At 30.2% G+C, this 16,883-nt stretch overlaps 3 protein-coding genes and 1 non-coding gene across 4 annotated transcripts; 2 read left to right on the forward strand and 2 right to left on the reverse strand.

Moving 5' to 3' along the window:
- Nucleotides 1–194: 194 nt before the first annotated feature.
- On the reverse strand, nt 195–4,205 carry LOC126848425 (neurogenic differentiation factor 1). The gene is made up of 4 exons (XM_050589320.1): nt 3,937–4,205; nt 3,548–3,778; nt 1,947–2,259; nt 195–952 (listed from the first exon to the last, which is right to left on the reverse strand). Exons 2-4 carry the CDS (start codon nt 3,703–3,705, stop codon nt 746–748), a joined length of 678 nt encoding a protein of 225 aa, XP_050445277.1. The 5' UTR covers nt 3,706–3,778; nt 3,937–4,205; the 3' UTR covers nt 195–745.
- On the reverse strand, nt 4,113–12,464 carry LOC126848424 (uncharacterized). The gene is made up of 9 exons (XM_050589319.1): nt 12,387–12,464; nt 12,082–12,290; nt 11,671–11,779; nt 11,177–11,362; nt 10,659–10,727; nt 10,050–10,138; nt 9,690–9,955; nt 9,108–9,284; nt 4,113–4,213 (listed from the first exon to the last, which is right to left on the reverse strand). The coding sequence occupies exons 3-8, from the start codon at nt 11,721–11,723 to the stop codon at nt 9,264–9,266; spliced, it is 684 nt and encodes a 227-aa protein (XP_050445276.1). The 5' UTR covers nt 11,724–11,779; nt 12,082–12,290; nt 12,387–12,464; the 3' UTR covers nt 4,113–4,213; nt 9,108–9,263.
- Nucleotides 5,398–8,564, forward strand: LOC126848423 (craniofacial development protein 1). Its single transcript, XM_050589318.1, has 3 exons — nt 5,398–5,648; nt 6,331–6,686; nt 7,062–8,564. The coding sequence occupies exons 2-3, from the start codon at nt 6,341–6,343 to the stop codon at nt 7,571–7,573; spliced, it is 858 nt and encodes a 285-aa protein (XP_050445275.1). The 5' UTR covers nt 5,398–5,648; nt 6,331–6,340; the 3' UTR covers nt 7,574–8,564.
- A 530-nt stretch (nt 12,465–12,994) lies between the features above and the next one.
- On the forward strand, nt 12,995–13,156 carry LOC126848523 (U1 spliceosomal RNA). The gene has a single exon (XR_007687275.1). It is a non-coding gene; the product is annotated as a U1 spliceosomal RNA (small nuclear RNA).
- The last annotated feature ends 3,727 nt before the right edge of the window (nt 13,157–16,883 follow it).

The raw sequence follows: 16,883 nt of genomic DNA on the forward strand, positions 1-16,883 counted from the left end.
ATAGATTAAAATATTTCTAATTAAAACGATTAAAAATATTCTTCTTGATTAATTATTCTATTTTTATTCTTTTCTAATTATTCTATTTTAATGATGAGTAATTTTTCTCTACATCCTTAAATTTTTCATTGTGAATAATATATATTAGCAATATATGATTTGAGTATATTTTCATTAAATATGATATAAAGAAAATTATTGAAAATCTTAAAAATATTTTATTTTGGACTAGTTGATATGCTTTGGTATCAATTACACGATTACAATATTATGTGATATTGCAATAATTGAATATGTGAGACAAGGAAACAATTTCTATGCGAATATTAATATCTCTTACGAAATGTTTGATAAATCGGGAATTTCAGAATTCTCATTATATTTTTATTATATTTTTTTTTGAAAACGAAAAAAGATAATATTTCGTTCATTCTCCTCTAAATTTATTTCATTAAGACTGCACACAAAAGATGTGTTTGCATTTCTTCGATGCACAAAAGATGCATAAATTAATATATAAATGCTATTGACAGATAAATTATTTCCCTGTCACACAAATGAGTGTATAATCGTTATCAATTGCATTAAAAGTAAATTAATAAATACTAAAAGAATAAGGCACACTGGAATAAATAAGGCGTGAAAACGACAGCACCGTCATAATTGTATGATTCCCGGCTGGTGGTCGTTCCTCGTAGATATCGCTCGTTGTAGTCAGCTTTGATCGCATTATCAGAATTTTTTGTTAGAAATAAGAGAGCTGTTGCTCTCCTCCCTGAAGATTATGGCGTGTCGACATGCTCTGATGCCCCGAATGATGGAAGTTTTGGATATCATGAGTCGCTTGTTGTCCTCGATACTGATTACAATTCGAAGATGTCGAGGAGGACACGTTGCAACTGTTGTTCATAAGTGTGGTAGTGTTGGTGTTTTGAATAGCGAATGGCCACGACTGCAATGTTAAGATTAATTTTATTTAAACAAAATTTAAATCGATACTTCAAAAGAGTATTTGATATTTTTTTAAACAAATTAGATTGTACCGTGTATTTTAATTATCTGAATGTTATTCAAATTTTATACACTCATAAAATATTAATTTTTTCAAATTAAATTGTATACATATTATGGCTATGGATACGGCTAAAAGAGGCTGCGTATGAATTAAAAATTTGTTTATGTACTTTGATTCAAAATTAATATCAATGAATTTATATGAAGAAACATTTTCAGAGATAAAATATTCTTTGATCTTCATGCGGAGAGAGAGAAGAGAACCGAAGAGGCAACTATTTCGCAGCGGAAAACGGCACGCTTCTTCAAACAACGGAACTAACTTAGAATTAATGGTGGCAAAGGGTGGGTAAGATGGTTTCTGGAGTGATTCGATCCACCTGGACAGACATAAACAGAGGATGACTGCGAAGACGCTCGCCTCGCGACTCCGAGTGGATCCACCTGGACTCGATGTTATTTTACAGAATTATTATCAAGTCAAAAGTCTGATTGTAAAAGCGAGAAATAGTTTGGATATAACTCTCTCAAATTCTCAGTAAAATCGGTTTAATTTTGCAATTCTTGAAATATTTTGTACAATTATATCTATATTAAGAAATACTGATACGGCATATTGAAGTTTTTTATAGACAAATTGTATAAAAGATAATATGTGACGCTTTACATTTAGTTCTTTTCCGTTTAATCTATGTTTTATGAACGAATAATTTTGATTATTAAATTGATTACTAATTAAATATTTTCTTCGGTTTATGTTTTTATTAGGAAATCAATTCGGCAGATCAATGTATCATTTCTGTCAAGGTTACTTAAAATTAATTAAAATATAACTGATCCTTTGAATCATCTTTTAATAATTAAAGAGAAAAGAAAGATTATTCAAATTTTAAGCAGCTTTAAGTTTTAGAAAAATGGATATAGGTACTCACCAACGCAAGTGACAAAGATTTGGTACTTTCGGGATGAGCTTCGCCGTCATCGCGGAGTACGGCTCGTAGATGGGCTATGTACGTTGATGCTAGTCTTAAGGTATCGAGTTTGCTCAATTTCGTATCTGATGGAACCCATGGAAGGGAAGTTTTTAACCTTCCAAAAGCTTTGCTTAATACTCTCATCCGAGCTCTTTCGCGAGCATTGGCAGCATTTCTCGGCGCGCGACTGTCTATGTCATCTTTCATGTATTTCTCTTCAGAATGATATTCTTCCAATGACGATGTCGAAGCCCGCCGTTTTCGAGGCATTCTGTTATATTATAGCCATCTCATTAATTATATAATAACTATCATCAATTAATTATTTGAAATAGCAATCATGCGACGCTTCCGCAACTTGTGAGATACGTAGATATCTCTCATCATGAAAAATGAATGACATTTGGTTTAATCAGAATGCTCTCTAATCAGGTCCTCTTATTATGTTACGCAGTTTTATTTTATTTCCTCGAAAAGTGAAATCTATTGTGTATATTCTTTTGCTAGGCGGCCAAAAAGTGTAAAAATAAATGAAATGTATTAAAGTTTTTATGTTAATATCGGAAATTTAGACAAGAGAGATAAATAATGATTGTAAAATCAATTAATTATTAAAGCAATTAATTTACAAAAAAAGCGCATAATGCCAACCGACAATTTTTAAGATTTGGTTATCAGATAAATTAAAATTTAAGAGCAAAGAGTTTGTTTTTTGTGTTGTTTTACTTTCACACGGTGAAAATGTTTTTAAATACATTTCTAGATTAAGAAAGCTAATTTTTTCGCAGTTTTTTTTTTTAGTTTTTACACTCTTTTGCGTACTTTATGCCGCAGAATTGGAATCTGTTTTGGATATCTAGATTGCAAATTTTGCATTTATGTTATATCTAACAATTAAAAAATATTTTTCGTAAATACCATCTTGAAATAAGATTGTGCGTTCTTAAAAATAATAAAAGAAATCTTTCTTGGCTATCGTTTAATCATGTTGAAATCAAGACTGCAAGACTTTTTTGTTGGCGAACACATACACAATAAAAATCACATATGATAGCACACGAAGTGTAAGAAAACACAAGTGACAAAATCTGAAATGACGAGCTGCCGCAATTTGCTATTTGATTTTTTATACATTATTAATATTATTACACTATTATTAAATTAAAATTATCTTTAATTGATTGTGCTAATTTGAAGAGATGATCGAAAAGAATAAAGCTACACGATATTATTTAGAGTAACGTGTATAAGAGAATGTATGTATGATAATATGTAAAAAAGAATTATCTTGTTTAAATGACTACGCATTTAAATTATTGATCATGATTGTCACTTGTGTTCAGATTGCGCAATTAATTATGCAACTAGCTCGATACCTGCTACGTGACCGATGAGTTTTTTTTACGCGATCACGAGTATATCTGTCAGCAGAGTAGAACGTCGCGATAGATCGCGTCTCCGGCGTGAAACTAATTGTTAGTCAAAGTTCTCGAAGTAAAAGCCGAAGGATGGGCTACACACGAGAGAGAATATGAATCGGGAAACAGAAAGAGACATACAGAAAAGATGTTATTTGGAGGGGCGCGAGATTTGGGACGTCCCGAAAACCAGGCGGAGCTTTCGAACATCCCAACTCCCTAGTCTCATTCGTCTCATCTTGTATTCCAAGATGCTGCTCGATCCAATCGTACGGCATTCGCGCAGCCACCTGGTACATCCTCTTCCTGGTTTCTTTCCTTTCCTTCTTTTTTTTTTCCTCCCTCGATGAGGAGAAGAGATTAAGGCCTCAGCTCGGAATTAAACGATTATATTAATACTAAATTGATATGCATATATATGCAGATTTAATATAACATTTGTACATTAAAATAGTACAACGAATAAGTTTAACAATATTATATAATCGTAACATTAAAGTAATATTTAACAATAATTTTAAGTTACTCACAAGACATAGATGTTGCTTGTTCCCTTCTCTTTCTCGTCCATTCAGACTTTCCGTTTCGAAAAAAGAAGGGTCGCTTGATCTATAATCCATTGAAAATCCCCGTCAACCGGCAGTCATTCATTTCGTTGAAATTAGGATTCGAAATGGATCCTGTAATATGAGGTTTGCGGTGACCCTGTTAATCCTACTTAATATCCCGAGGAAGGCGCTAAATTATTGCTCGACAATTTCGTGAAAGATGTCTGGCAACCCGACACTCTTCAACCTTTTTCTGAAACTGTGAATGTACTTCGTGATATCATTTAAACATAAAAGCGAATGACAACAGTATGTTCACATATTAATGTAGATTAAGCGAAAGTATTTTAGATAAATATGTGTGTGTGTGTATGTGTGGTATCAATACTTTCTTAAAGAAAATGTCAAGAGTCATATCTTATTGTTATTAGTATTATTCTTTTATTATTATCTTATTTCATCATTGCATTAACAAATCGACAGCTACAATTGCTTTTAAAATGCAATCAAGATTTATTCGAAAACGATAAGAGAATAAATAAGTTAAATAAAACGCATCGGAATCGTCAGAACTATAATGTTCTTCATTTAAATCGAAAAAGACAGCTGATGTTCCCTCTGACATATTTAATCTATCAAATAAAGGAAATATCTAAAAATGCATGATATCAGTTATTCAATATATCAAATAATCAATTACATCAATAGATGATAATTATATGTATATATCCTTAAAGTCATATATTATTTATAATAATTTAGTCATATAATATTTATAATAATTTATTTATAATTTATAAATGTTTCTAGTTATTAGAAAATTTATTTTATAAATTGTATTTTTTGTAAATTTTCTTATATATAAAGCTAAAACTATATATATATATTTTTGTTTCTAAATTTGCTTAAAAATGTTGATATCTCATCTTTCTTATTCTTCTCTCTTTGTATAGAAAAAAAATTTAATGTTATAAATGTACACACACACACACACACACACACACACACACACACACACACACACACACACACACACACACACTATATATATATATATATATATATATATAAGAAGTATATAACAATAGTATATTTATATAAGTATATAAGTATATAGTACTTATATAAAAAATTTACAAAAAATAAAATTTATAAAATAAATTTTCTAATAACTAGAAACATTAATTAAATTATAAATATTATAAATATGTGATCCTTTTTTAATATTTATTTTTATTTCTAATATTTTCTCTATTGTGCGTAATTATTGATCACAATTATTAATTGCTATAAAAATGCAAAATTTTCAATTTATATCATCGCAGTGATGTAATCGCGCTATTTTGATGTAGTTCGCCAATTCGATGTGAGATGCCGCTGTTGCGTATCGCCGCGATGCGTGCCAGACGCATTTGCATTTGCGAATCCAGCGAAGTCGAGTCGAAGTCGAACGTGTCGCGAAGCATTGCGGCTTCTTTTTTCCCCAAGGTATTTCACGATCTTTTCAGCCAGTTGGTGTCTTCTCGTTGTGTACACGCGGAATCGATTCGGACCCCTCTCGACGACGACGATAAATGAAAGCGGTGACGAACGCCAGATCCGCCACCGCGTCTCGATGTAACGACATTTCCGGAAGGCAAATCGACGTCCGTTCGCGGAATTTTTGGCACCGACGAGTCACCGTTCAAAAGAACGTGAGTCACGAAATCTTATTAAATTATCACGCTTAATTTTGCTAGAGATTGAAGTTCGCTTAATCAGGGAGGTTAAGTTTTGTGATGTTGACAACATGAGAAAAAGCAGTGATTTGATAGTTTTTTTAATTACCGCTTCTTTTAAACAGGTACTTTTATCGTGGATATTGTTTGAATATTTTCGAGCAAAAGAATATTTTAGTATTAATGCTAATAACCTTTCTTTAATCAATGAGAAAAAACTTGTGCTTTTGAGAATTCTTTGTTTAAATTTTAATTGTTACTTTAATAATTTATGACACATTTGGAATTTTAGAATTATGTAATGAAAAAAGGCGAATTAATTAAAAGTGGATTTTAGATGTTTATTATGAATAGCAATGATGAATTTTTAATAATTTTAATAATTAGTATTGCATAATATTGATAACATATGACAAATAATTATATAAATATAATCTGTAAAATATTTATAATTGGATAAAAAAATATTTTTATTGACTTAAAGAAAAAGTATATAACAATTATAACATTTATAAGAAAATTTGTAAGAAATACAATTTACATAAAATAAATTTTTTTTCAGAAACAAAGAATACATGTTAAATTATAATAAATATATGACATTTTCATATACGTGTATACATAATAATTTTCATCTAATTCTATCTATTTTTTTTAGATATTTAAACATGTCAGAAGAACATCAGCTGCCTTCTGATTCAGATGAAGACGACGAAGATTATGTTCCTGATCGTGTCGATAGTGATGTAGTATCTGAAGTAGAATCTGAAGGTGATATTGAAAGCCCAGAGGATGAAAATGATGAGAATAAAAGAGAAACTGGGCAAAAAAAAGGTAAAAAGAGATCTAAGAGTCGGAAGAGTTTAAAACGCAGGAAAATTATAGAAAACAAATCGAAGTTATCAGAAGAAGACAATAAAGAAACGGAAGAATGTAAAGAGACGAAACAACTCACTGAAGAAGAAGAAAAGAAGAGAGCTGATTCTCTTTGGGCTGACTTTATGAAAGATACAGGTAAAAATTATACAAAATCTTAACAGAACAAAGCATATATCATATATTACAATTACGTAATATTTAATTAGTTTTGTCTTTATTATTTATTGGACAGTATAATATTTTGGAGAAGTTTTATAACTCAAAAAATAAAGTACAATGATAAGAGACTAGATTTACCATATTTGTTAGAATTTTAATGTTATTCTATCTCTATAATGTTATTACAGCCTTTAAAGATGTATTTAAAACTTTTGATATAAAGATACATTTGGATTTAATGTTACAAATTACAAAATAAAATCGATAAAAATGTGTAGTTTTATTTAAAGAAGATTAATAACATCATAATACATATTCAAAAGTGTAATTTTAAAATATTTTATTTTATAGCTGTTGTGTCAAAACCAAAGTCACAAAATCCAATCAATAGATCGAATGAAAAATCATTACCAATACAAAAGCCAAAAATTCAGGAAAAAGTTCAGATAACTAAAATTTTTGAATTTGCCGGTGAAGAAGTGAAGGTTGAGAAAGAAGTATCGATTGATTCTGCAGAGGCCAGATTATCGCTTTCCGCAGCCGAAAATTCCACAAATTCATCAGAATCTGTATCTGCGGCAAGCAAAGGGAGAGGGAGGGGCGGTATTAGACGCGCCGGATTAGGCGGCATTTCTTCTGTTCTAGGACAGATCGGAAAAAAGGCCAAAATTAGTACATTAGAAAAGTCTAAATTAGATTGGGACAATTTCAAGAAGCAGGAAAATATAGAAGAAGAACTCAATACTCATAATAAGGGTAAGGACGGATATTTGGAACGACAAGATTTTTTGCAGAGAGCGGATTTACGACAGTTTGAAATCGAAAAACAGTTACGAAATTCTAGCAGGCGCAGTACACGATGAATTCGCATTTTCTATATATTATATGTCTCTATATATCTCTTCTTTCGACACGGGATCGTAAGATGATAATATCGCGGTATAAAATATTTACTCGTCGACTTGCCAAACTCGAGCGCTTACTACACACATTTAGCCTAATTAAATCATTCGAGTTTCGCGCTATGTTTTGAATAATAATACGCAAAGGGAGTCTTGCCTCATTTGGTTCGAGGATAAACTGACTACACTATCGATCGGCGGTCTCTCCGAGAAGTGACCGATCATTCCAGTGTTTTGAGACTAATTCCTCACGCGTACGTAATGTAATAGTTTAATGTACTCTCAGCGAGTCTTTGCCTCGGCCTGATGACTCAAAACTTCGCATCGAAGCAGTATTTGAAGCTTTTGACGCTTCTTGGAAAGATTATGTAGAACCATGTAAAATGTGTCCATAGAATATTTTTTTATTTTGTTTCAATGGAATGCAATATGTTTACATGTGTAGTGTGAATATACACAATATTCTGATAATAACGATTAGTCGGAAGTCACAAATGAATACGAAAAATATGTGTGTTTTAGAGAATATAACATAATGACACATATAATGACATTAATTCATGACCACTGCCTCTTGGCAATGTATATGGAATACAGTACTGTATTTATAAATGGACCTCATAGTAAATATTGTAGGTTATTACATTGAAGCAGTAACAGCGAATTTTGTATATTATTGTTATCTTAAGTTTTCATATATAAGGATAATCATATATAAAGATTTTCATATATATAGATAAAATAGTACACATCATTACTTTTAGATTATGTATTAGACAGCAATATCGATATGTAACACGTACATAACATACTCAATAACCCAAATAATAATTCTCTATTCAGCTCAGGTTAAAACTTCCTTGATGTACCGAATTTAAGAACATAATTCCACACAGGACTACTTTATATTTGTGAATTCTTTAACATTATAGAATAAATTATTGATAAGAAATGGCGTTTGTATGTGATCAGTTTTAAAATACCAATTTTTTGCAGCATGCCTAAACAGGTACTATACTATATCCATAAAAATAATATGAAAAAATAGCTTTAGAATATATGTTTTTTATCCACATATGCATAATTTCTCTTTTTAATTTGAACAGCTTTTTTTCAAAGTTTTATTTTATGTAGAAACATATAATACACATCATAGATTTAATAACAATTTTAAAAAATTGATATATATATTATAGAATGATTTTAAAAAATTACAATATTAAAAATGCTGCAATTGTCAATTAATTACAGAATTCTTATATTAAATGCAGATAAAATACAGATAAAATTTTAAGTATCAGATAGTTTTAAAAAATTATTTGGGAAATATTAATTCTCCGATTTAAAAAGTTTAATTGTGCATGCATCAAATCTGTTAATTCCTTTGCAAATGGTGTCTAATCCTTTGATAATCACGTTGCGTTGTTCACTATAAATTTTGATAATCAAATGAAAAAGTTAAAAAGTGCATTTAAAAAAATATAAATATATTAACCTTGATTTTTCTTCTAATAATTTATCTGGATGTTTAAGCTGAGGTTTCCTCTCACTGGCCGATGGATATGCAATATGTCTGTCTGTTGGAATTTCTTAATATGTTTTTAGATGTCAATCGATTTATCCTCTTTTTTGTTTTTAGATGTCAGTCGATTTATCCTCGTTTTTTTTTGGCCTGAAAAAATCGACGATTGGCAGTAACATGACAGTTTATGTTCTTAATATTTTTGCCTATTTAATTTATATCTCTTTTATATTTGTGATTATTATATATACTACTTTTATATTGATTTATACTATATATTTATACTGATATACTATTTTTATATTGACTTTTATATTGATGAAAAGCACGCGCCTTTAATTAATAATAATTAATAAATTCCTTTTGTTACAAAAGGTAATTTATTTTTCATTTTTTTTTAATTTCTAATTTAAAAATCACTCATATTTACAAAAAAAAAATGAACTATTAAATGCATTCAAAATGTTGTTTGAATTAAAGTATATAATTAAAAACTGTTATTTATCTGAAATGTTAAATAATGCAATTTTTATATTATTATCATTATAAATTAACTTTAACGCAGCAACATTCGTGATCATTCGAAGGAATCCCATGAGACGACGTGCATTTACAAGTTCTTAGCTCATCCGAAGTACGACCTCGCACACAGATACAAAACGTCGTGAAACAGTTATGCCTTAGTCGATCACTTTCTCTCTTTGAAGTCTTTTTATGTCGACGATGTGATCTTTTTCGCCTCCTCCTCTTGTTCCTCTCCGTAGATACGTTCTGTGAATTCACATGTCCATGCAAACTTCCACTCCGACAGATGTGATGCTCTGTGTCAAAAATTCATATGAGACATTCGTGAACGAGTCTACTAAAGTGTCAAATATTTGATTTGAAGACTCTTTTTAACACTTTTTTTTCTACCACTTTTGTCACAGGTACATATTTGCGCCATATTATTCTGGGAACAGCCGGAAACTCGTTCACAGGTGTTTGGTTCCGTGCTCCTTATGCTATATGTACAAATCAGAGAAATACACTAAAAAGATATTATATTTTAATATTTATTAAATATTTATTTAACATAAATATATTTTTAACTTTTCTTTTATTCAACTTCTTTATGCGGTTAACATTATAGCGATATAATTGCCGAGCTTAAAATAATAATTTTGCAAATTAATATTTTTAAAAATATTGGTTTATAAAAATTTTTATATATTTTTAAAACTTTTATATATTTTTAAATTTTTATATTTTATTCTTTATTCGGAAACATTAACATTGTTTAATGTGTGAGATAGTCATACTAACAATAAGTATTAATATATTAAGCTCATTATATTGTGAGAAAAAGTTGCTGTTATTTTAGCTTAAAGATAGGAATCTGGTTGAGTCAGTAAGTGGACATAGAAGGAAGAATTCTTAAAAAACGCGGAAAAACACAAGGTCAAATTTATTTCACGTGAGAAACATCTTTCGTGATATTAGTGGATGATACATATGGCAATAATTTATTATTTTATGTCTCACCGTAACTTTTGTCGCAAATATGTCAAAATCAAGTTTCCAGAAGTCGACTGCGGGACATGGCATTTCTTACTGAAAGAAACATATTATAATGTAGGAAAAAAGAACTGTAAAATTGTTTTTTAATTATAAACATATTTTCTACATGTTCTATTATAGTAGTTATTATCTTTGTTTGAAAAACTTTTTAATTTAACAATATTGATTCTAAAATTAGCAATTCCTCTAATGTTATATATTAAGGTTGACATATAAATAATATATGTATATTAACAAATTTCTTAAAAACATGTTAAATTTAAGAAGTTGATTCGTATATTTTTTGCAGATATGTGTTAGTATTGATAATTTTTCGAATATTTACAATGTGTAGAAATTAATTATAAGATGAATGGTCCATAATTAACTCTGTTCGCAAAAAAAATCTGCATAAAATTAATTTATTTAGAATATTTCAATATATATATATATATATATATATATATATATATATATACATATAATAATAAATTATTTAATACTTTTTGCAGGTCTTCGATTTATTAAACAACATTTTTGAATTTTTCGAACTATCTTCTGAGTGCTTTGGTTTTGATTTTGCACATTTCTGCCTTTTCTTTTGTGATGCAGTACAATTATCCAAAAATTTTTGATATGATGTTGAAGACGGTCTCGGATCTTTCTCTTTGTTCTTATATTTATGAGTGCTATCAAAGATAAAAACAATATTTGCCAAGTATATATACATAGTGCGAAGTTAAACTGTCTATATTGCATAGTCTTATCATAAAACGCAGCATTTCATGAAGATCCTACAATGATATTTTATGAAGAATCCGATTGCAACCCGATCGTTAAGATTTTTACGAAGTGACGTAGGATCTTTACAAGATGCTATGTTTCATAGTAAGCTTACAAGAGTATGTGCACGCTATGTAAAATTTAATAAATTTTATTACACGCAATGTTGCTTAATTAAATATATACAATTTTATAGCAAAATTATGTTTCTTACGTAAATTTTTCCTTATATGCGATACATTCTGGATCATGACATTGTTTTGACATTTTTTTTTGGATTCACCATTTAATTAAAATTTGCATTTTTCTTAATCGATAATTTGCTGTAATTTTCGAGAAGAAATTATTAAAATTGCTGTGTACTGTGTAATAAATTCAGTAATATCAATAATTGATCCACAAAACATGTTACTTGTATAATACTGCATATTTTCTAATTATCTTCTCCCTTTTTGAATTAGGAAAAGAAGAATTAATCAAATGCAATGATTATTTTTTACATTTTTCTTACATGTGCGTGAATTATATACATTTTAAATGAATTTATATACGAAATGTCAAATTATATACGTTTGATCATAATTGATAAAAACTTTTTGATTTTTATATCGAATTAAATTTTAACCTGCATAGACTTAGCGTGACATAGCGTTGAGAAGATGCACATCTTCGATTGCATCTGTGATATGATTGCGTCTAACTTCAATTAGAGAATTCAGAAGAAATATAGAAAGATTATTCCTGGTTCATTATTCTCTTTTGATATTTTCAATTTTTCATTTTTTTACGTGTGTGACTATTTTTCTTTAGTAGTCAAAAAATTCTTTTCGCTCTCTACTTTTAATTTAACGATAATGATTAGAAGTTATTATTATTTTTTAATTTTTCATCAGTCATGTGGATAATTATCTTTTTGTGAAAATGACTCACGGTTTAGCGTTCGCGATTACACGCTCTCATCCGCAATACGTATCGAACGCAATCCCCGCTCGAAACACGTGGTGCAATCGACAGCAGGAGTATCGACGCCAGACTGGCGGTCGTTAATTCGCGGCCTTGCCATCGGCAATTTATTCACCGACTGGAATATCTTAGCAGCTCGTTTTCCTGCCTCCGGCAGGCTCCATACATTTTGCGTGCCGCGAGCAATAAAACTCCTGCTTTTATTTCGAAACGCGCATATATATTGTCCTTTTCTTATTTTTATTGCTTTCGATAACGAAAAATTGAAAAAAAAAAAATATATATATATATATATATACATATATATGAACACGTGCCCTTCATATAGAGGTTGACATTTAATTCTCCTTTCAGATATATTCGAGTGATTTCCTGAAACTGCATCTCTTTCTATTCTATACTATATCCCTTCCATCTTTGTAGTTGCCCCTTCGCAGAGGCATCCATTCGACACTGTGCAGACCGGGGGAATTAGTTCGAATGCTCGACGCTACGCGGCGCAAGAGACACAAGCGTTACTCGCAGTTGAAGTACAACGTGGCGGTTATAAAAGAGGATGAGCGAGAACCGAAAGCATACTTACCTGGCGTAGAGGCTACCGTGATCAACAAGGCGGTTCCTCCAGGGCGAGGCTCTTCCATTGCACTACGGTTGAGCTGACCCTTGCGAATATCCCTAATGTGGATATCTCGGACGTATAATTTTTGTTAGTCGGGACTGCGTTCGCGCTATCCCGGATAATACAACTACAAAAATAATTATTCTAAAAAATCTAACTCATGAGAAAAAAATCCATATCTATCCTACAAAATATTTTTAAACATAGTAGTCTCTCGACATATAAAATTGACTCAAAGTGAACTTTCTACATACAACCGCAGATTGTTCGGAATGTTTGCATTACTTATTTTTAATATAAATTATAAAGAGATGAACGAGAGAGATCAAGAATCTAGTTTTTCTTTTCTCAGGCAATTCTTATGTATAAATAATAAATAAAAAAAGGGAAAATATATATTTATTATATTTAGATTTTCAATTACAAGTCGTTGCGAAATAATGTTAAAGAGCGTCGAAGATTAAATTTAAACTGATTTTATATCCCTTGTAATTTTTGCAAAACATTCTATACATAAAATGTGCATTTATAACAACAACATGGATACGATCACATAAGAGGACTCGCGAAAATTCCCTGGTTATTTTGAGAAATATAGAGAATGACTAAGCGTAAAATGAGAGTTGACTGACGCACGAATTCACATAGCGGATGAGATAATTCTTAATTAAACGCAATTTTCAAATTAATGGTCCAAGCGAGCTCGAGCAAATCGAATTTAACTTGTCGAGAGGTGGATGTCGACGATAATCGAGATAATATATATACAGGTATATATGTAACTACACGCCTCGTTTCGTACAGAGCTTTAAGTGCATCAGGCTCGATATAACTCCATTTCCTGCGTTCTTGATGATATGAGATAGGTATCTCGAGTAAATAACATTTAATTTAACCGTTGACTTTTTTTATCGTAATATTCCAATAATATTGGAATTGGCTGCCGGATATCATAAATTCAAAAATTTATTTTTTTATTAATTATATAATATTTTTTAAAGAACAAGAAAAGGTAAAAATCATGAAAATAATATTTTTATTCAATTATTAAATTTGCAGGTTTACAGCGCAGGATTTTTACACATATTAAACAGATTAAGATTAATAAAATATTTAATGATAAATCTTTGTATTATAAGAACACGGAGCGATTTTGTAATACTTTTGAGATTTAAAGAAAATCTGCAACGAGTCTAACGAGCTACTTTAACAAGTGCAATGTTTATTAATAGGATCTTAACAGAACATCACGGTTATTAGCGATAAAAGAATCAGGATGATTTTTTTTTTTAATCGAAGTATCCGCTTTGCTTCGGTATCCTGTCTTACGCGCGCTAAAGAAGATCCGCCGATTCCTCTCGTTTGACTCGGGCATAATTGGAAATATTTCACTTTTTTCCATAATAAATACAGTCTAGAACATCGGATAAGGATAATTGACGCGCGAGCGAATTGTTCGTGATATCTCGGTACTACTAAATGCAATTCCTAGCGCATCTACGTAGCTCGCGAATCTGCAAGGCAAACTTCATTCGCGGAAGCGAAGAAGCGCCCGGGGATCTAGTTCCATCGGCATCGATCATTTATAACGCAGAAATTCCCTCCGCGAGTTGCCGTATCGGGGATTGTCTAGATACAACGTATGATGGAAGCGTCCTGGGAAGGGAGATGGGAGATTGATTTGACGCGATCATTCGTCACGTTGCAACAAATAATTTCAATCGAAAATTGACGTATGGCTTATACTAATATATATTTTAGTAAATTGAATTATATATATTTAACTATATATAATAATTGATAATCTTTTTCATAAATAGGTTTTTTTTTTATTTTCTTAATATAGTTTGACTTCCTGATTTCAAATCAATCGCGGCGAATTATTTGAGAAGTAATTTCCCTTAGGAAAAAGAGTCAGGTATATTACGTAAATCGTGAAATTGTCTCTACATATTTGGAGTATCAGTTCGTATTTAGATTAATCCTGTACGTATTCGTTTCAATGTTGATTTCGGAAATCGATATTTCATTATAGCGATATTGTCCATCAAGAGTGTAGCGGAGGCATTGACTGGTCCATTCACTGAACAAAAAGAGATTAATCCACTTGAAAATACGGGAAGCACTCGTGCCTAAAAGCACTTGTGAATCGGTATGCGGCTCAATTACATGAAAGAAACGTGGCGCAAATTAATGGGAAGCTCTCTCTCCGAGCGAGATGAGAGAAAAAGAAGACGCAGAAGAATAAAATGTTATCGTTTAACATGCTTAAAGTATTTTTGTCGATAAATCGCTTACATTAGATAAAGTGCCCGAATAAAATGCGCGACATAGTTGATTGAGAAAACCTATTTAGAAGTAAAATATTTCAAAGTAAAAATCTCTCCTCTTTCCATTGTCTTGAAGAAAAATTTAAAGAGAAAATTTAATCCTGAAAATATTATATCGATTATTAATGTATATCATTCTTTTGCTGTTTCGAATTCTGACAGTTTAATATGTTTAGAAATAATGAAAAAGTTCTGGTTCTCGATAAAGCAACGCTTTGTTCGTAATGTGTTATATCAATATTTAGACACTTTGCTATTTCGACGATGCGGTTGCAAACAACTCTTCAATAACACATTCCAACCGAATAAGTCATATTAAAAAGCATACAATTTAGTTACATAATTGGAAGTCTTATATTTTTATAAACTATAAATTCATTTATTTTTCTTTTATCTTGATAATTTTTGATAAGTATTATATATTTGTATATCTAATTTTGGTTGCGCTTCTATTTAAACATAATATACACATATATATGCGTATGTAAATATTTGTAGAATATTTATTAATAACTTTTTTACTTTTTTTAGAGAGATTTCTTTTATTTCAGATTTGATTTTCATATATTCTAGTTATATGCATAGAATCTATCAAATATTAAATTTATATTAAATTTAATATTAAATTTAAATTTTATTTTAATTTATATTTTCTTTATATACAATATGCACGGATTTATGATTTGAACTTTGGCATGCTAACAATAAGTCATGAATTTTCATGGCCATCCACAGTCAATTAAACTTTTTATTATTACGCGATGCGACAACTTTTAATTGCGTTTACATAAGGAAAAGCGATACTTGTCTTGATGCTGCGACGTCGGGCAACGACCTTCGACATTGACCGAGGTCATTTCATCTTCGCAGCAAAGCCAGAGGCTCATCCGTGCAAGGCATCGTTTCTTCATAGACCGTGTTTCTGTTTTTTTTTTCTCACACGTTACCTTCGCCCTCGCACTTCTCATGAAAACGACCCTTGAAAACGACGCAATCTAAAAGTTTCCTTTCCGCGGGAAAACATGTGGTAGAAAGATCGGTTTCTTTCACCCTCGTTGCTTGTTTTTCTCTTTCATTTTCTGTCTTTCTTCATCGGGAACGATCATGTTTTATGGATGCATTCTCAACAATACTTGCTTTTCTAAATATTTATAGTCGTTTATTTAGTTAATCCAAATTATCAGAAACCTGTTAGCATAATATGATATATAAGCTGTTATTTGCAACAATTATTGCGATGATTATATCTCAATATAAGTGACTTATGCATGTGTTCAATAAATTAGTATTAATTTATCAGACACATTAAAAATAATTTTTTTATACATAAATAATTTTATAAACAAATTATTGTAAAATTTGTACAAACTGACGATGCTCATATATTATGTAGCTGTAATTTAACAATAGTATTTAAAAAAATAATACAGTGTTGAAACAATGCAAAATTACTGTTTTTGTTTTTTTTTTTTGCAAATATCTTTTTATTTATTATAAAACCATTATTCTGGTTTA

The sequence above is a fragment of the Cataglyphis hispanica genome, chromosome 3, assembly GCF_021464435.1.
Source record: "Cataglyphis hispanica isolate Lineage 1 chromosome 3, ULB_Chis1_1.0, whole genome shotgun sequence".
NCBI classification, from domain to species: Eukaryota; Metazoa; Arthropoda; class Insecta; order Hymenoptera; family Formicidae; genus Cataglyphis; species Cataglyphis hispanica.